The 22,192-nt window shown below is 35.4% G+C and overlaps 1 protein-coding gene across 1 annotated transcript in view; it reads right to left on the minus strand.

Annotated features, from left to right (window-relative positions):
• The window catches only part of LOC131974362 (protein unc-13 homolog B-like), a 297,247-nt gene that overhangs the window by 196,747 nt on the left and 78,308 nt on the right, over positions 1-22,192 (minus strand). The window contains exons 4-8 of the mRNA XM_059336642.1: positions 14,427-14,544; positions 11,344-11,467; positions 5,604-5,677; positions 3,208-3,265; positions 1,009-1,044 (exon numbers count right to left, since the gene is read on the minus strand). Coding sequence (XP_059192625.1) covers positions 1,009-1,044; positions 3,208-3,265; positions 5,604-5,677; positions 11,344-11,467; positions 14,427-14,544 — 410 coding nt within the window. The remainder of the gene's footprint in view (positions 1-1,008; positions 1,045-3,207; positions 3,266-5,603; positions 5,678-11,343; positions 11,468-14,426; positions 14,545-22,192) is intronic.

Consider the following 22,192-nt stretch of genomic DNA (forward strand, 5'->3'; position numbering starts at 1 on the left):
ATATTATACTGTGTAAAGGTCGACCAAAACATCAGCCGGCCGATATATCGGCCAATATTTGCGTCTTTTGCTTTTATCGGCATCGGCCGATATGTGTGTGCGTTTGCCGATCAATTAGCACATTGAGCAGTCATGCGTTGAGGTAAAAAAAAAATGATGCTACCATAACTGATTGCCACAGACAATCAACCATTTACAGTTGTTACTGGTGTTGGTTTTCAATGGTTGGTGGCATTGCTAATATTTAAATGTTCCACATTGTTTGCTTTCCAACTGTTGATATGTTTTGTTGGTTTTGTTAATAGATGTTTTTTTTTTGTTTAAATTGAGACTTGTGTAACATTTGTTATCATTGTGTCATTTTTATTGTGTAAATGGAGAAGGAAAAATGCAATATCGGCTTCAATATCGGCCCAAAATAATAGGCAGCACATATCGGGGATCGGTTAAGACTGATGTCAAAATAATTGGTATCGGCCTTAAAAAAAGCATATCAGTCGACCTCTAATACTGTGAAACTTTGTCTTGCTTCCACCTTCCTGCTATACTACAAAAATCTGTTTATATGCATTCAGTAGAGCCAAATTTGTTAAGTTTAACAAGCAAGAAACAAAAAGGTGATTCATGCAAAAGTTCCATCTGTACCATTATCATGCAGTAATGTAAGAGGAAGGCTGCTATCATATAAGGAAGACTTCCAAAAAAAAAAAAAATGTTTGGATAAAAAGCTCCCTCTTGTGGTAGCAGGCATGTAATACAAGCTGACACTGACATGAACAACAAGACACTGAATTATAGAAACAATGTGCTTCAAATGCCACACAAACACATTTTTAAAATTTTGATCAGGAGAGAACATGAACATGAGATTTCAAATACAGTGACGAGAAATGAAGAATACAGACCGAATATGCAGTGGTTTACATTTAAAAGGAAAGAAAACTCCTGCACCATGCAGAAATGGAGCAGATAACAAGCCACAGGGAGGGAAACAATCACTATACGTACTCTGCTGGTCATTCCATCCAAAATAACTCCAACTGCCTGGAGACAGGTGTTCAAAGTCGGGGGAAAAAGTGAAGTTCATCACTGAATTATCAAGCCAATAACTGTAATAATACTGGTGATGCCAAATGAGTGTGTAATGGGACTGAAAACATTAAACCTCTGAAGTCCAGGAGATTTTGGTTCACATTTGTCAACTTCCTATGCATTAATTTCTGTGTCTGTTCAGCATCTTTCAGTCTGTCCTTACATCACATGCATGGCTCCTTTTTCTCCACACAAACTTGGCTATCAGTCAGATTTTAAATTTTATTTAAATTAACAAAGTATAAAGCTGCCAGGAACCCAAAATACAAACAAAAGACCCAGGTGTCAATGGAAATGTACCATTTTTTATTTTTTTTTACCATTTATACATGAAAAAACAGCAGAATAAATAATAAATAATAAAACTACAAACCAGTCTATTTGCATATAAATTAATAATAGTAATAGTTTTCATTGTAGAAAGAAAATTCACATTTTAAAAATGGTCTAGAAACATAAATGGCACACTGTGAAAGCTCCTATGATGCACTTTCAACTGGCTTTCTCAGCTTGTCTACATATCATATATAAAAAAAAAAGTTATTACTGTAAATAAAAAATGTGTATTTTCAATAAATAGATGGACTCCAGAGGGTTAATGAAGCTTGATGGGAATGATGAATGGTCATACCAGTATGGAAGAGATAAGAACTAGATGAAGTCATTTGATGAAGACACACAAAGTAACGTGAGTTGATTTCATGTAGTACAGCATGAGTGATCAACACTGACAGAATAAAACAGATAAGCTTCATAACTACGATCAACAGTGGCTGGAACAGGAACAACCAAAAATCCCCTTTAGTTTGCAAAGCTAGCTTGATTTTTGAGGAATAAGTGGTACTGAATTAGGTGTAAATGTGTAAAAGAGCACAGTGCATCATGCTTAACGAACCTGTATGTCCCCTGAGGTCCTCTGACACAAACTGTTGTTGAAAAATGCAAAACTACAACCTTTAGTGAGGCAGCTTTTAGCCATTTTGCTCCTTACAGTCTGCCTGAGGCTCTGAGAACAGCTGGAAGTGTTGACATTTAAAAACAAAGAATTATAACCTACTTATTCAGCCTGGTATTTGACTAAGAATGTTTTAAAGACACTATTTACATTACTTTTACATTTTGGCCTATTTTATTTTATGTATTATTATTATTATTATTGCTTTTATTTATCTTTTTTAATCTATGTTATGTACTTTTTAGTCAAATTTTTATCTTTAATTTAATTTACATATATATATATATATATATATATATATATATACACACACACACACACACACACACACACACATATATATATATACATACACACACACATATATATATATATACATATACACACACACACATATATATATATACACACACATACATATATATTGTCTTATTTTTATAATTTTTTTTATTAGTATTTATTGTATTTTTATCTTTTATTTATTGTGTTTTTATCTTTATATGTAGATTTTAAATAAATGTTTTTATAATTATTTTGTGATTTGAAATAATTATGTTATAATTACTTTGTGATTTATTCTATTATTTTTTATTACTATAATATATATTTACACATATATATATATATAAAATTTTATTTTTATTATTTTTTTATTGTATTTTTATCTTGATATGTAGATTTTAAATAAATGTTATTATAATTATTTTTGTGATTTATTCTATTATTCTTTATTATATATATATATATATATATATATATATATATATATATATATATCATGTGCATTGGTCTCTAATTGTTGACTGCATTATTAATAATAATAATAATAATAATAATAATAATAATACATTAGATTTTTATGGCACTTTGAAAAGGTACTCAAAGTTGCTTAACATAACAGAATTGAGAAACACACAAACACAAAATGCAGAAAAAAAACAAACTAAACATAGACGAGAGATTATGAGTTCAGGTCTTTTAAGCTATTTTGAAAAGGTGTATGAATGGTGCTGTACAAATAAAGTTTGATTAGTAGATTGATTTGACTTTTGGATGACGTGAAATGTCTTTTCCTGCTCACAAAACACAAAAAGGGATGATGAGTAAAAAACACAAACCAACCACAGACACACAAACATAAATGTAATTTTTATACTCACAGCACTGAGAGGGCACTGATGCCATTCTTCTTCTTTGGACCTCTTCTTGTAGCGGATACTGCCACGAAGAGAAAAATCGAAACACAAAAAAGGAGAGAAAGAGAAAATGTGAAGGGGTCAGTGAATAAAAGTGTATTATAAAATAATTAAAAACTATAAAGGCACATGTCACGGAATAATTAACCCTCTGGAGTCTCCAAAAGCTCCAAATCCAGACTTCTTCAGTTCTGGCTGTAAACTCCATGAGGCCAGTTTCAGTTTGATGATGATATACCAAGTAAAACTGGAGACAAGCTCAAATATATTTAGTGTAAAATGATAGAACTAGATGTAACCCAACATGTGTTCACATTTGCAACATTTGAATTTTTTTATTGAGCATGATAGTGTTTTGAAAGTAAAAAAAAAAAAAAAAAGATTCAAAATCACATTTTATGTTGGACAAAGGACTAAAGAAAGGCACAAAATAACTAAAAAAGACACAAAATTACCAAATGAGACACAAAATGACACAAAATGTCTAAAAAAAAAAAAAAAAAGACACAAAATAAGACAGAATGACAAAAAACACAGAAGACACAAAATGACAAAAAAAGACACAAAATGACTAAAAAATGACACAAAATGACTAAAAAATGACACAAAATGACCAAAAAAGACACAAAATGAGAAGACAGTGACAAAAAACAACAACACAGAAGACAAAAAATGACCAAAAAAAGACACAAAATAACTAAAAACACACACAACAACAGACACAAAATGATCAAAAAAGACAAAAAAAAGACACAAAATGACTTACAAAGACACGAAAAGACATGAAAAGGATTCAAAATGGACAAAATAGCCCCATAAGACTCCATAGTAATGAGTTGTGGTGTAGTAACTGTGATGGTCCATCAGATGGCAGCAGAGACCCAACACAGACTGCAAAACCACTGAGAAGGATGCACATTGTGACATAATGTGTGATAAAATTATAAATAAATAAAGAGACTGCTTTAAAAAGAAAACAGAGTCTGTGCACAACACCCAAGAGAAATCGAGTAAACAGCGCAGTACAAGACAAAACATTTATTTAAAATGACTTAAATGAAAACAAAACTTCAGTCTTTCAGACGCCCTGCAGCTTCTTGTTCACATTAAACCTGCAAAACATTTAATGACGCACTGACTTTACATGATAATAGATTTACTTTCTACTGCTTGCATGCTGACCTTCTGCTCTTCTCAGCTCCAGAAGGTGGAATTGTTTATAAATCACTAATATTTTTGACATTATTTCCTTCTACACTGAGTGATCTGGTACAATAAGCTGTCAGTGCAAATTCACTTTTTCTTCTGATTCTCCTCTCATATGATTTTTCTGCAATATGAATGGATGCAAGATGCAGTAAAAGCATCTTAATAAGTTTTTTATGACTCATATGATGTTTTTACACACACAAGCAGAATGCTATTGCCCTATTCTGCTAGAAAAACATAGTTTAAAGGGACACCGTGGGTATATAAGTCCGTCCTAGTTGGGATTCCCCCACTGATCTCCAGCACTATGTCAAGTCAACTTTATTTATCAATGCTGCCATATTTACAGGACATACAGGGAATTGAAAGTGTGTTTCCCTCTTATCCCCAGTGCAAACAGCAATAAACATGAAATATAAAATATACGTAAAAGATATAAAATATAAATTTAAAAACATATATTCAGGCAAGAAGTGGCAGTGGCAAATCTGGAAGATGTTAATAGTATAAATAGTATAAATATGACGGTATTAACAGATTTAAAGTATAAATATGGTGAATAGTATCAGTATGGCAATATGGCACAATATGAACAGAATTATCAGTATAAATATAAATATAAATATGGCAGTATAAACAGAATTTACAGCATAAACAGAGTTTTTTAGAGTTTGTAAAAGTGGCTGGTGCCATTAAGACATTATAATATATCTCATGTTAAATTTGGATGTTATTTTTTCTTCTTCAAACCAATCAAACCAATATCTTATAGGAATTTACAAGTGCATTGACTTTGTGTTCAATTTGTGCATGAAAAACCAATAAACAATGTTCCTAAAAAAAAAAAAAGCCAGATAAATAAAGAGCAATTTCTCTGAACAGAATATTTCTTTTCATCTGCAGTTTTGTCGCTGACTTGTCAGGAAATCTCCTCTCTGTCTGTGTGATATTCTACCAGAATATATGAGATGTTTATAGAACAGCTGGTGTACAGCAGTTGACTGTACACAGTGCAATTTGGTTTGCAAGAGTTTTTTTTAGAGTTTGTAAAAGTGGCTGGTGCCATTAAGAACCACTCTGAGAGCCCTGAATGAATCAAACGTCTCTAATAGTAATCAGTAATTTATAACTTATAACAACAATAAACTTACCTCGTCATGTATCCGCATAGTGTTAATCCGCTCCAGTTTACTGGTCCAGTACTGAGCCTCGTCGTCTGGGATATCTGGACACAACAAACAGACGGATTCAGGATTTTAAAAAGTGACAGGAACACATGTGGAGGAGAGTGGAAGAGAGAGCGGTGAAAGAGAGGAAGTGGAGGAAATAGAGACACGTGGGGTTAAGGCACATAGGTGGAGGGATGGATGAAAACATAAAGTAAATAATAGAGGAAGAAGGAGAGAGCAAACAGAATGTGAGGCAAAGTGCAATACCACAGGCACTGCAGCTCCACCCTTCCCTCCGTCTCCTCCGTGCTCTCTTTCCCACCCTGTCTTTTCCAATCTACGTTGCCCGATGTGTTCCCATCTTATATTCATGTGTGTTTAATAGCTGATGAGGAGGTTTCCTTTTGGGGGCCCAGAAATAGAATTAACAACCACCTCAGGGGCCTCACGGGTGCTCCCCAAAGCCAGAGAGAGAGAGAGAGAGAAAACAGAGGTTGGGGCTAAAGAAAAAGGCAAGAAAGGGGAAAATGTAAAAGCCTGCCTACAGTACAGAACATGTCGAAGTTTCAACGTTTAATGCAGACTTTGTAATGTCAATGTGTTAGTATTTTAAATGGAGTTAAACATGGACAATCTCACGCTTAAGGTGCACTTAAAAAAATACCCAATAATGCATTCAATGTATGGTACTGTGGTATTATATTCATGCATCTTGTGAAGAACATTTTCTATATTTGCAGGATATTTCAGATTTGAATGCCTGGTACAATTAAAGGGACATTTGTTTGGACAAATATAATGATGACAACAGAAATAGCTGATAACAGTTTAATTTAAGAGCTGAAGAAAGGAACAATGAAAGAAGGAAGGAAGAAAGGAAGGAAGAAAGGAAGAAAGAAAAGAAGGAAGAGAGGAAGAGAGGTAGGAAGGAAGGAAGGAAGGAAAGAAAGAAGGAAGGACAGAAGGAAAAAGGAAAAAGGAAGGAAAGAAGAAAGGAAAGAAGGAAAGAAAGAAGGAAAGGAAGAAAAGAAGGAAGGGTAGAAGGACAGAAAGAAGAAAAGAAGGATGGAAGCATAGAAAGAAAAAGGAAAAAGGAAGGAAAGAAGGAAAAAGAAAGGAAAGAAGGGAGGAAGGAAAGAAGGAAATCGCAGGAAAGAAGGAAGAAAGAAGAAAAAAGGAAGGAAGGAAGGAAGGAAGGAAAGAAAGAAGGAAAAAGGAAAAAATGAAGGAAAGAAGGAAGAAAGAAGAAAAAAGGAAAGAAAGAAAGAAAAGAGAAAGAAAGAAAGGAAGGAAGAAAGAAAGAAAGAAAGAAAGAAAAGGAAAGTGACGACAATATTCTTTTTTAAATTGGTAATAATAACCAAAATCATTATCAATAAAACCATGTTAAATGTCTAGATATCAGCTCTTAAATTAAACTCTTATCAGCTATTTTGTTGTTATCATTATATTTGTCAGAACAAATGTCCCTTTAGTTGTACCAGGCATTTAATGAACAAGAAAATGAAGAAAATAAGGGAAGTGAAGAAACTTTTGATAATGTGAAGACACTTTTGATAATGCGTCACAGACAGAATAAAGCCAAAGGTTGTGAATTTGGACAGCTGGCACATGATGGAATAGTTTGCGGCACAACCAACGAACCGAGTGAGACTGTTGAGAGAAGCAGATCTGACATGAGACAGAAAGAGATCGATATCTGTCGGCCGAGTGAGATTACATCCAGCCGAGTCAAAACACAGACAAAGACAGAAGAAGTGGAGGTAAACAGAAAAGAATATATAAACAGCTAAAAAGACAACAAAGTAACAGCAAAACCCAGTAAATGTTGAACAAGAAGAGAGACGTAGAAAGTTGTAGAAGATGTCCTGCAATTGGACAGGCATGTACAGGTACATCTCAAAAAATTAGAATATCATGAAAAAGTTCAATATTTTTTGTCAATCATTTCAGAAAGTGAAACTTTCTATACATTATATAGATTCATTACACAGAGTGAAATATTTCACATTTCCTTTTTTAGAAAATGTATGTATTTCCTTGGTATTTTATGTCTCTTTTTGGTATTTTTGTGTATTTTCTTGGTTATGTTGTGTCTCTTTTGGTAATTTTGTGTCTTTTTTGATCATTTTACATCCTTTTTTGATAATTTTATGCATTTCCTTGGTATTTTTTGTTCTCTTTTTAGTAATTTTTTGTCTTTTTTTGGTCATTTTTGTGTCTTTTTGGTCATTTTGTGTCTGTTTTGTATCTCTTTAGTCATTTTATGTATGTTCTTGGTTATGTTGTGTCTCTTTTGGTAATTTTGTGTCTTTTTTTTGGTCATTTTACTTTTTTTTGGGATAATTTTATGTATTTCCTTGGTATTTTTTTTGTCTCTTTTGGTCATTTTATGTATTTTCTTGGTAACAAAGGATGATAAATCCATTTACACTCAGTCATTTTATAGATTTAGATATAGACACTGAGTTTTGTGTTTTCATTATCTCTAAGCCATAATCATCAAAATTACAAGAAATAAAGGCTTGAAATATTTCACTCTATGTGTAATGAATCAATATAATATACGAGTTTCACTTTCTGAAATAACTGACAAAAAATATTGAACTTTTTCACGATATTCAAATTGTTTGAGACTCACTTTTGCACTTTGTGTTCATCACAGAGTCAAAGAGTGAGAAAGAAATGACAATACATGCAGAATCTGAGGGAGAAAAATGGACTGAAAGCTTGAGACTTTTGAACTGGACACAGCTGTGCAGCTTTAAAATCCCCACAGGAAGTTTCCTGTGCTTGCCATTTGGGATTTGAGGTGTTTCAGAGGGCCACTGCCCACGCAGGGATTCCTGAGTTTCATGGGGATGCTCCTCTTATTCAGCCAGGCGAGGAACTTCATACTGCAGATGCTTCAAGCGGAACGTTCCTCACAGAGCACAAAGAAGATCTGCTGGTGAACTGGATTACACACCAGCTGCCTATTTCAGAGGAATAACTGCAAAAGTTCAAGAAAGCTGCCAGTGGCAGACAGAACGCTGAATGGAAGAAGTCCAATACCAAAGGAAATTCAGCCGTGTTGGACATTTGAAGGATAAAAGCACCAGCACATCTGGGTTGATGTTCAAAGCAGCAAAGCACTTTGTTTCACATCAGCTGTGACAAAAACGCTCAAGAAAATCCCGTAATAACAGCAGGAACAGCAATCTTAGAGAGCTGCAGGAAGTGGGGAAGACTCTCTTTCACTACAAAGGATGGGAGTAATGGGTGGACGACTTTTCAAAGCTTCCAAAGATCCCCAGAATATTGAGGGACACCACCAGCTGCAGTGAAATTGTTGCAATGAAGTTTATGTTTGCTGAGCATGACATTCCCGATGTTGTCATCTCAGATAATGCAGCTCACGGCACTGAATTTAAAGACTTCTGCCGAGCAGAAAGAACGGCACAGACGATTAAAACTCGCTAAAAATGTCAGTCAGACGGCAACCTCCGGGTCTGAGCAGGGAGGCTAACCAGGAAGTGCTTAAAGCTGCATTCTACCAAAAAAAAACAGCAGGGGGCGCTAAGTGTGGCTGCAGAAGCATTTGGGTCCATTCATTTCAATGCGAAATGAGAAAAATTCTCACTGATTTATGACCTCAGAATTTTTTTAGGACAACACTATGGTCTCAATCACTAGTAAAAAATCTTCTTCAAGACAATCTGATGTTAATAGTGTAAATAATGGCCCCATTTAGAAGAAAATCAAAGATAAAGAATCGTATGATTTGGGGCGTGGCTACCTGTGATTGACAGGTCACTAACAAGGCGAGCCGTCATCAGGAGAGAAGCAGAACAATATGTATCCACGGCAACGTGTCAATAAAGTTATATATAACGTTGTATAGATATAAAAAAGGACGTTTAGCTGGCCCCCGCGGCTCGTTAAGAAGAGTAAGAACGAGTCTCCAAAAGTCTCCAATAACACCAGAAAAAGTCGCTGGATTTGTCGCCAGTCACTTTTATGAAAAATAGTCGCTATGGGCTAAAGTCGCTAAATATAGAGACAAAGTCGCTAAGTTGGCAACACTACTTCACCGGCTTTTACAAATGGCGCGTGTTGTTGTGGCGTCGAGTAACCAGGCTTTTATCAGGGGAGAAAAACGGCCCTGCTCTTCGACAGGGACTAAAAAAGTCCCGACAAACAGCCGCTCAGGACGGCTCATATTCAAATTAGGGGCGTTTTAGCGAGTGAGACCCGCCTCATTCCAGGTATTGGGCTGTAGTGGAAACACCCTTATAAGTGACTTAACCACTGCTGCAGCTCCAACTGTTGACTGTGTTGATAAATGGGCTAAATCAGTGGAACAAACCACAAAAATTTCACCTGTCTCTGTCACCTCACACAGAGTCTTCAGATTGAAAACCTGCATCTCTGAATGTGTTTCAGTATGACTCATTGTGACAAGTGATGACCTCACTACAGATCAGTATCTCTGTTTCCAACTGGATGTCAGTTGCTTTAAGGTTCTTAAAAAGGATTTGTCGGAGTTTCCTAAAACAGGTGAACTGCTATCTTATCTCCATCTTCAGGCAAGGGCTTTTTTGTGTGAAGACAGGCCGACAGCAGAATAAACCAGTTGCACATCTCCACATCAGGAGAGTGTTGATAAATAGCTCAAGAGCAGACACTTCAGACACCTCCCTGAGATTAAAGGGTCTGCAGAGGAAACAACACGGCAACACTCGAGAAATGTGGCTATTTAGGTGTTTAGAAATTAAAAAAAGAGCAAGAAATGAAAATAAAGAGTGCTGAGGAATATTCTTGTTTGTATCTAAGCAGGGGCGTAGATGGGATCTTTGAACTGGGGGGGACGAAGCTGTCAGCAAATGATTTCAACTCTGAGTTATTTTTCCACTCTATGCCTGTTTAAATGAACGGTAGTGAAAAGAACAACCAACATATTAGCATAAATAAATGGAAGTTTGTACATGAAATTCCCAGTGCAGCAAAACAAATTTACTGACTGTCAGTGAAGGACTCAAAAACATCCTCCTCCTTTATTACCCTGAACATACTGCTGGCTAATTTCTTGTCTGTCCGGTCTGTCAGGCCTTTAGAACCAATGCTTCCCACAGGATTTTTTTTGTCAGAAATTTTTGTCCTATAAGCCTAAATTTGGTGCTTCTTGCACATTCTAATGCCACTATTTCATCTAAATCATTGCATTTTTAATGAATAATTGTAAAGGAGAATAAGGGTTCTGTTTAATTTAAGTCGTCATATTTTTACAGTTTTCTTGTAAATTCTGTGGTGGACTCTGCTAACACATCCATGTGCTCTAATAACACTCTCTTGCCGTAACGCCTTATGGTGTGTTTAATTTACACTGAAAGTCGGAACTTGTAGCTCAGAACAGCGTCCAAAATTCTGACATTCGTGTAGACCTTGAACGCACCATTAGCCGTAGCACACAAATGCCGGACTCTGTGTGCGCTGCAATGTAAATAAGTCTAGCTAATGGCCATTAATCCTCTATTTTACCAGCAAATAGCAAACTAAAACTCACTACACTCAAACTCACTCTAAAAACATATTAAAACTAATTGAATTTGAAAACAAAATTCCACAACAAAATGAAAACTAAAACTAATGAAAAATCCAAAACTATTATAACCTTGGTTTGCGTGTGATTTTATTTTAATGTTTTTTTGGAGTGAAAGTGTGTCTGTGAAGGTGTTCGTACCAAACGGCAGCTCAAATCGTGTGTCCAGCAGCACTTGGTGTGGAGTCGGGTTGGAGGTCCCACAGATCTCATCCTCCCTCATCAACACCTCCGAGTCAAGAGACGTCCACTTCCCTGGCCCCTCCTTAAAGACCACAACCAGAGAGGGAGGGTTGGAGAAAATCTCTCAAGAAAAACACTTAACGACAATGTAGAATGGAATGGAATGGAATAGAATAGAATAGAATAGAATTGAATAGAATGCCTTTATTGTCACTATACACATGTACAATGAGATTTGAGAGCGGACTCCTAAAATTAGTGCGACAATAAATAAAATATATAAAAAATATAAAAATATACAAGATAAACATAAACATAGGCAACTAAATGTAAAGAAACATATATTTGATATAATGTAAACATAGGCAAGAAAGGGTGAGGTGCACAGTCTTCATTTCAATTAAATTTGGTATGATGCTATGCAATGTTCATAGATATATTGCACGTTGATATAAGAGGACACTACACTGTAAAAACTGTTTGTGGAAATTACAGTTAAACTCTGTCAAGTTGCATCCGAAATAGGGCGTAAAATTAAAAATTGTATGTCACCGTAGTAGGCACTTTTAATTACTGTAAATCAAAGAATAGCACAAAACTTTAACTTTTACTGTCAAAAAACTGCAGAAAACACACAGTTTTGTGGAAAAAACATATAACAAACCCCAAAAACTTCCATAAAAAGAAAAAAAATCTTCCGATTATGTTTATTTAGTCTATTTTAAGAGAAAAAAAACACACCAAACATTTTTTTTTTGCATAACTGGCATCATGATGCTTACCATAGAGGAATAAAAGCAAGAAACGTCTGTGTGTATATATGAATATATATCATATATATCATCGCCCTGTAATTGTTATTTCAATCATCTATATAAATTCTACAAAGAAATATGAATTCAGTGCTTTTACTTTGAAATAGCAGTTTTTCATGTCGTGCATTACTTAGTGATTGTTTGTATGTAAATTGAATAATTCGTTCCAAGTAATATTCACTAAACCAGTTATTGGCTTAATTAGTTGATATTTCCAAGTCAAATGTACTTGAGGGACATCAGTGAATCTGCAATTTACTTGTGTATTTTCATAAAAAAACAAGTGGTTCTATTAAATAAATATTACTTAGAAACAGCCTGAGTAAAGATTACAAACACTTTCTGTGTGGAAAAACTTCCCTAGATCTTTTTTTAAGTAAATGTCACTCTTTTTTCAGTGTAATTGAGGGTTGAGAGGGGACGCCTTTCAATAAACCTGAGCAAAGATGAAAAGATGAAGAGGCGAGGAACCACAGTGGCAGGACGGGGCTGCTGAAGGGTTTACCGTGCTTCAAACTGAGGGGAGAAGTCAGAGATTTAGGGGGGCTGCATTATTAATGCTGCTGCCTCACTTTAAAACTCTGCAGAAAGAGTAATGAGGTGCAGCAGCGAGACGAGCCGGCCCGCTGAAATGACTCAGCTGACAGCTAAAGACGCTGTTTTAATAAGTAAGCACAGGTTTATTTTGAGAGTTGTTGTGAGCTTAAGCAGCCTGTACTGCATTTTATAAAATTATTTACTTTAACGCTCAGCCTAGAGTAGAAACATAACAGCCTATTAGAGAAGGACAGCAGGGGTGAAGCAACATCTCTCTGCCGCTCTACTTCCGGTTGGTCGAGTAATTGTGAAGGAAGTTATTATAAGATATTATTTGTAAAGAAGACAACTGCAGGAGCTTTATGCTGCATTTATGTCACATTATACGAGCAATTTGCCATAGAGAACTCCTGATGTACCGTGAGCAGTGGTGGAAGAACTATTCAGCTCTCTTACTTCAGTAAAAGTACTAATACTACACTGTGAAATGACTCCACTACAAGTACAAGTCCTGCATTCAAAACTTACTGAAGTAAAAGTACAAAAGTATCAACATCAAAGTGTACTTAAAGTACGTAAATTGCACCAGAAAGACTATAACTTTGTAAAAAAAATAAACCACCCGAGTTGAGTAACTCAAATGAACTGTTTAACACTAGTAGGCTTCAAATAAACTTCCCCTGTTGTGTTTTTTATTGTAAACAGAATCAGAAGGGATGTCTCTAAATCTGGTATGAACGGGAGAATGATTACAGCCAGTAAAACCGCTTCAGTGTTCATATGGGAACGTGAACGCTGTTATAAGGCAGGTAGGAAAAAATGTGAAGCTATGTTTAACTCTTAATAGGGCACTCACTGAAGTACTTGCAAATTCCAAATGTCAACCCTAGAGAGAATTGGAGGATATTACATACAGCCAGAATGTGTAAAAAAAAAAACATACGGACCAGGGGGAGTGTGGTAATATTTTGAGAAAAAAGTTTACGAGATTAAAGTGGCAAACCTACGAGAAAAAATGTGCAGATTTGTGAGATTTAAAGTGGTGAATCTGAAAAAAAAAACTTGCTTTTTCCCACTTTTTTCTCGTAAATCTGCAACTTTTTTCATGCAGATTTGCCACTTTAAATCTCTTAAATCTGCAACTTTTCTTGTAGATTTGCCACTTTAATGTAGTAAATTTGCAATTTTTTTCTCAAAATATTACCTCCCCCCGGGTTTGTATTTTTTACTTTTATTCATATTTAATATGCCCTAATATGCCGTCATAGTCAAGTTCTCCTGGTACAAGTCAGTGAAGAATAACTCTGTTTCTTGCAGATTTTTTTCTCTAAATTTTTCATTTTTACATTGGAGGTCCAGGTCAATAAAGTTAATATTATATTATTAATATCATCATACTGATTGGTAGCCTGATCTTTGCTGATTAGCTGGAAGAAATCCATGTGGTTCTACGACCAAACAGAGAGACATGGGAACCCAGTTTGATATCCACTGAAGTTACCAAATATAGTTCTTCGCCCGATAAAGGGTTAATGACAGTTTGCTGATGAAGACTTTGAGATGTGGCTGAATGAGAATTAGACTCAGGAAAAACAAGATCTTGTGTCTAACAACATCACAACTTGCCGATCACTTTAAGCTGCTTCTTGTGTTTGTGTGAGTGAAGATGAAATGACGAGGGATTGTTACCTCATCAGACTGTCGGATGGTTTCCAGCGGTATCAGCGACGTGCCGATCATCGTGTCCCAGATCAAACCTTTATTCCACAGCTCCACCACCAGACCCGACTCCAGGTGGTTGATCTCACTGGAGAAACAGAAAAAGACACATTAACATCATTACATTCAGAAAAAAAGTTCAAACCAAGATGGTCTCAAACACATTGACAAGGCTTGAAATTCTACAAATTAACTCTTGACAAGGTGCCCCTGTTAACTGAAAACCATCCAGGTGAGCAGCTCATAAGGCTGACTTAGAGAATAACAGAAGTGTGCAAAGCTCCAAACAAGAGATGGATACTTCAAAAATCAAAAATCAAAAATCTAAAACATATTCTGGTTTGTTAAACACTTTTTTGTTACTACATAATTCCATATGTGTTATTTTATAGTTTTGATGTCTTCAGTATTAATCTACAATGTTGAAAATAGTCAAAAAATGAAAGAAATGCTCAAAACAAGAGATGGACACTTCAAAAAAATCCAAAATCTAAAATGTATTGTGGTTCGTTTAACACTTTTTTGTTTACAACGTAATTCCATGTGTTCTTTCATAGTTTTGATTTCTTCAGGATTAATCTACAATGTTGAAAATGGAAAAAATTGAAAATAATCAAAAAAATAAAGAAATGTGGATAAAGCATCATTCTCTGAGCCTGTCTTCATGTTTTATCCTCTTTTGAATCGTCCCTCCCTGCACAATTTCTTAAAACGACATCTTTTATTCTCTTATTAACTTATTAACGAAATCCACCACAGAAATTGTCACTTTTAATGCCTTTCAGTGGCGTTATCAGCTGCACAAAAATAAAACTCAAAACTCAAAACTGAATCTCTGCAGTTTGTGTGTTAAACACATGTAGAATATTGACCAAATTCAGTTTCTGAGAATATAAAAACACATTTACACATTTGAGATTAAGATGGTCTCAAACACATTAAGAAGGCAGGAAATTCCACAAAGTAACTATTGACAAGGTGCCCCTGTTAACTGAAAACCATCCAGGTGAGCAGCTCTACAATGTTTAATTAATCTACAATGTTGAAAATGAAAAAAAATGAAAATAATCCCCAAAAAATAAAGAAATGTGGATAAAAGCATCATTCTCTGAGCCTGTCTTCATGTTTTATCCTCTTTTGAATCGTCCCTCCCTGCAAAATTTCTTAAAACAGGCATCTTTTATTCTCTGACTTATTAACGAAATCCACCTCAGAAACTGTCACTTTAAATGCCTTTCAGTGGCGTTATCAGGCGCACAAAAATAAAACTGAATTTGGTCAATATTCTACGCATGTTTTAACACACGTTTCACTGGCCGTACAGCGTTTCAGTGGCCGTACTCTGACGTAACACGGCACCTTTCCCCTCAGTCAGGCCAGTTAGTGGGACGTCTCATGCTGCAGTAGTGAGGCTGAAGGATGACAGCCGTCATTTTCTGACAGATTTGTCTTAAAGAGAAGACAGCAGCCCAAACCGTCTCCCCTCCTCATCTGCATATTCATATTCACACATCCCATTCATATTCATTCCGCCTCAGTTTGGCTGTCAGTCATCTCTGGTGACACTTCACAGCTGGGATGATGGAGAGAAGCAGGTGGGCGGGAGAATCTGGGCGAAATGTGTGTGTTTGCATGCATGCATGTGTGTTGGAGTGTGTGTTAGTGTGTGTGTTGATGTCTCTACTTGTCACACACTGAAGAAATCAGCCAGCTGAGCGACAAGTCAAGTGGAAATGATGATGTTCCTGCATGTTAGCATGATTACCATTAACCGTCTCCATTCATGTGTTTGCTTTTTCACCTGCTTGTGAAGTCTTTGTGCAGGTTTTGCAACAACGGTAAACGAAGAGAAGAGATCGTATTGTGTCAGTAAGGATTGTTGAAATGTAGAAAAGTAAAAACGAGAGCAGGGAGCGGTTCATTTTGCTGTAGCATATGAGAAACCAGCTCCAGAAATACTGGTTCAAGAAAAAGTATGTGAACACTTTGAAATTACTTAGTTTCCTGCATTAATTTGTCATAAAATGTGATCTGATCTGCATCTAAGTCCCAAGTATAGACAAACACAATGTTCTTAACCTAATACCACACAAACTGGATCAGGATTTTTGACCCCAAAAAACACAAAAATGAATGAAGAATTTTAAATTGTTAGTTACAAATATAACATATAAGAGGTTAATTGAGGCTAACATCTATTTCTATGTTTTTATACTAAATATATTTGTTGTGAATTGTTGAAGTTGAACTCAAATGAAAGGTTATTTATGTTTAAAATAGTTTAAAAGGACATGTTAAAACGTGACATTTGTGAGGAAATATTTCCTGCTGTTGCTAGTTTAATATTAATATGAATTTGTGCTAACTGGAATACTTTTATTTTGAAAGCAGGAAGTTCTCTGTTGAGTTGCTCGCTAGAAAATTGAGATTCAACTCAAGATTTCAGGCGCAATGTTTGTCTACTTTTCTATATTCTTCTTTGTAAAACTGCAGCATAATGGAGGGTAAATGTTCCATTTTGGCCAGGATTTGAAGCTTCTACACAACCATTTTTAAACCTTATCTCTGGTTTTTCTCGGCCTATCTTCACCAAACAAAAACTGGCATGGTGTTTCAAGCCAGGACTTTAGAGGGGGAAAAATAGCTGCTTTGTTGCGTCATGAAGAAGGCGTGATTGGTGGCTCCAGGGGGTCAACAACTGGATGATGAGTGCTCGGGAAATGGTCTTCACAGGTTAGCAACAATTTCTTTTTCCGATGGAAGTGTCTAAATGCATCCAGGAGCATTACAGTCTCGACCTGCATCAGCGCCAAAATTGCCACACAGCACTTCAATGTTCGCGGAAGCTGTTACTTCCAAAGAGCAGTAAAAAATATGACTCACAATCATTCAGTGGGAAAAGAAAACTGCCAATAAATCAGAGAATTGTTATTCTAATAATAAAAACATTTAAACATTTTTCCAACCTGAACTCTGATCTGCATCACAATAAATGCAAAATTGTAAAAAAAAATCAGTTTTTCTAAACAAGTCTTTGGCAGTTCATGACACTATAGCTAAAACAATTTTTACATTACAATATAAATACATTTTTTAAATATTCTGTCTTAATCAATCAAATGAAATCAATCATCAATCTCACGAACCTGTCTGTTGCACAGAGTAAAGATGAGACACCAAAAAAATCTGGTAATTGAGTGTGCTTGAAAAAGCAAATTATATGTTATTCATCAGGCTTATTATTCTTCCGTTTCTTTAATGTTTTTTTAGGGTCGACTACTCCTTCCAGAGTTTTGGTCGCGAAAAAAATGCTCTACTTTTTTTTTTTGTTATTTATTATTTTCATCTTGTTTTAGCTAGCTTTTCAATTTTTTATTATTATTCACATTTTTTTTTCATTTTACCATACCATACTTTATTTTTATTTATTTATTTATAGTCTTTATATTTATTTATTTTTAGTCTTTATATATATATATATATATATTATCATGCTTTACTTTTGAATTATTTATTTATTATTTACTTTTATTTTTATTTTATTTGATCTTATCTTTATTTTTATAATTTTTTTATTAGCTATTATTTTATTATCTTACCTTACTTTATTTTTTATTTATTTTATCTAATTAAATTCTAAGCTGCCTCCAGTGTTTCCTCACTGCTCCACGTTGAGATGGAGCTTTCTCTGTTTGTGCTTTGTTTTTAATGGGATGGTGGTTGGAGGGTGTTTGCTTGTTTATATGTTTTATTATTATTATTATTATTATTATTATTATTATTAATAATAATTTATTTTTCTTGTCCTTTTTTATGTGAAGCACTTTGTGTTACATTTCTCTTGTATGAAAAGTGCGATACAAATAAAGTCTGATTGATTGATTGATTGATTGATATCCACAATTATACTCTGAGGTAATGGATCTTAAATGTTAAAGGTTGTAGTCCAGTTTGTTAATCACATTGAAGTGAGTGATATTCTAAAGTCTGATTAGAAACAGAGCCAGCTCTAAACTACACCAATCCAAACTAATGTATTGGATAACATGACAATCAGACCTATACTGTATTTCCCCTCGGGGATAAATAAAGTACTTTTGATTTGATTTTTGATTGATAAAAGCTGGTTTAAAAATAAGCAAAACAAAAGGATGTTTTATGATCTACAGGCTGATTTTAATCCAGGAGATTATTTAATTGAAACCATGAAACATAAAGCCCCCAAATAGGATTAGAAACAGGTCTGATGATGTCCATCCTGCAGTCTGTCTCCAACCGGTCTGACTCACTCACTCACTCACTCACTCACGTGTGTGTGTGTGTGTGTGTGTGTGTGTCTGTGTGTGTGTGTCTGTGTGTGTGTGTGTGTAAGTGTGTGTGTGTGAGAGAGACAGAGACAGACAGAGAGTGAGACAGAGACAGAGAAAGACAGACAGAGAGACAGACAGAGAGACAGAGAGACAGACAGAGAGACAGAGAGACAGACAGACAGAGAGACAGAGAGACAGACAGAGAGACAGAGAGACAGACAGAGAGACAGAGAGACAGACAGAGAGAGAGAGAGAGACAGACAGAGAGACAGACAGAGAGAGAGACAGACAGACAGAGAGACACAGAGAAAGACAGACAGAGACAGAGAGAGAGACAGACAGACAGACAGAGAGACACACACAGAGAAAGACAGACAGAGAGACAGACAGAGAGACAGACAGACAGACAGACAGAGAGACACAGAGAAAGACAGACAGAGAGACAGACAGACAGAGAGACAGGCAGAGAGAGACAGACAGAGAGAGGGAGACAGAGACAGTAAGAGACAGACAGAGACACAGAGAGACAGACAGACAGACAGACAGACAGACAGAGAGACAGAGAGAGACAGGCAGAGACACAGAGAGAGACAGGCAGAGACACAGAGAGACAGGGAGATCTTGAAGTTTTACATCCTGTCTCTCTTTCTCCATCAAAGCCCATCCATTATTGAGGGAATGGTTTGTGTTGTTACAACGAATAAAATGGTGTATTTTTATTGCTCAGAAACCACACACACACACACACACACACACACACACACACACACACAAAGTCATCTTGTGTTTAACCCTTTTAGACCTAGCATAAAACAAGATCTTTACATCTTTACATGCTGTCTTGCCATTTTTTTGGAGCATTTTCATGAGCTATACATCAATACAACCCTTACACCCCATATTTTAATCATATATATGGACTTGTGTCCATACTAATGAATTGAATTGATTAAAAGTGCAAAAAAAACATATATTTTTACACATATTTTTTTAAATACAAAATTATCACAGCTGTATCCCTCAAAGGTGTAAATGGAAAAAGGTTGCATAAAATCCTTTCAAACCAAAGGAAATTTATTTCGAGTGTGTTCATAATTTACTTTAGGAGATACAACATTGTTTATAAACTATAGCCAAAACAAAAATATAATACACGTTCTACACTTTTGGTGAAAAAACACAGCATGTATATCAAAATAACCTATTTACAATAGTTTAATCAAATATTTAGGAGCAGAGAAGGAAAGTGAAGGAAAGAAAAGGAGGGGAGAGTAAAGCTTGTGTGGTCGTGCCGAGAACGAGGCTTGATGTAGGCCAGTGAGTCACTGGTGAAATATGGCTTTTTACAGCGAGCAGGGGCCAAATGGGATTTGTGAACTGGAGAAATTTTTGCCCTAAAAGCCTAAATTTGGTGCCTCTCGCACATTCTAATGCCAATATTCCATCTCAATCATTGCGTATTTTTAATGAATTATTGTGAAGGAGAATAAGGGTTCTTCTATGTTTTATTTAAGGCATCTTATTTTGACAGTCTTCTTGTAAATTATGTGGTGGACTCTGCTAACACATCCATGTGCTCTTATTTTGAAAGCTGCATGTGTTTGCTTTTAATTTTGAAGGAGGGTCTTCTTACCAGTTCAATTTACACTGAAAGTCGGAACTTGGAGTTCGGGACAATGTCGAAAATTCCGACATTTGTGAAGACCTTGAACGCACCATTAACCGTAGCACACAAACATCGAACTCTATGTGCGCTGCAATGTAAATAAGTCTAATGAATGGGCATTAATCCTCTGTTTTACTGCAATGTTTGTATACTTATATATCCCCCCGTCTCTAATGCCATCTGAACATTTCTCCCGCTGCTCCTGCACCTCATGAATCAAACCATAAAACTGGAACCTTTCTCGATCAAATGTTGCCATTATCAGCCGGTTTCATTCATATTTTCTGCCTCTCTGACGTGGTTAAACACACTTTTTGAGCGTGCTGAACAATACTGAGTCTATAATGTGTTTTTGTTCATGCTTCATGAAATATTGAATAGATGCTCTTAAAATCTAGCCATCCATGACTCATACTAGGCTGGTGAATGTGATATTTTAAGGATGTTTTTTCACTGAAAGTTACCCAGATGTTTTTTAAAGGGAGCAAGTCAATTTAATCTCTTAGCCTTCTGGTGGGCCACTTTTTATTTATTCTCTTTTTTTTGGGAGGCAGTAGCAGACTCAAATTTAGGGCCACAGAGAAGATATTGATATCATATGAAACTAGAAGATGTAAGGAAGCCATTGGTGCCAATAACTTATTGGCACCAATTATAACTTATAAGCCATCCATCATCTAAAATCTCTAGTTTGTGGCTGTAAAGTTTCATGAGGCTGTGATTATCCTCAAGTTCACAGCAGCTCATTTTATACAGTGCGCTCAAGTTTAAAAAAATGCTTTCACTGCAACGAACTGGCTACTAAGTGGACTAACATCATCGTGCATTAATAAAGTGGGCTTATTGAATTCACAAGAGTCTCAGCTTTCCAGTGATACCTAATTTATGCAATTCACAGACTGTTTAGGGCTGACAGTATGCAGAAATATGCAATCACAAATAGGCGAAACAGCATGTTTTTTGCCCCAAACTGCATGTTATCTGCATAAGGTTACGTAACGTGACGCCAAGGTTATAATAGTTTTGTTTTTTTCATTAGTTTTAGTTTAAATTTTGTTGTGATTTTTTGTTTTCAAATTCAGTTAGTTTTAATGAGTTTTAAGAGTGAGTTTGCTAGTTTTAATTAGTTTTTAGTTTTTGGAAAATGCTTAGTTTTAGTTTATTTTTTATTAGTTTTAGTTTTTTTATAATGGGGTATTTGTTGGGTGCAGGATTCAAATAAGGTCACAATAAATGTTTCCTTTATTTCCTTTGCCTGATCCATCTCAGCCTCAATAAGTTTATTAAGTCATAAAACCAGATAGATGAAATAGATTTCATATCAACCAAAAAGGTTTACGTATGAAAAAAGTTGACAAAGACGAAAACGAAGGACATTTTCACTATAATTTTAATTTTTTTTAGTTTGTTTTGTAACAACAAAATACAGTTGTTAGTTAATCGTTTTTTGTTTTTTTTAAAAACTCTCTTTTTATTTTTATTTCAGATAACGAAAATGTTTTTTCAATTCTAGTTTTTGTTATTTTGTTAACTATAATAACCTTGGTTGCCGCTTATTTCCCCCATGCCGACAAGATACCACAACATGGTTGATACCAGTGGATTCCCCAGATCTTCTGTGTTTATATGATACTTAAACGTTGAAAGTTTAAAGTTCCTTCTTGTTGCTTTAATGCAGCAGCGTGGAAACATTTCTCTCTCTGACACACAGCAGCACTGAGACTGGTGCTGACAGCGAGTGAAATAAGAGCAAAAGAAAA

The sequence above is a fragment of the Centropristis striata genome, chromosome 7, assembly GCF_030273125.1.
Source record: "Centropristis striata isolate RG_2023a ecotype Rhode Island chromosome 7, C.striata_1.0, whole genome shotgun sequence".
Lineage (NCBI taxonomy): Eukaryota > Metazoa > Chordata > Actinopteri > Perciformes > Serranidae > Centropristis > Centropristis striata.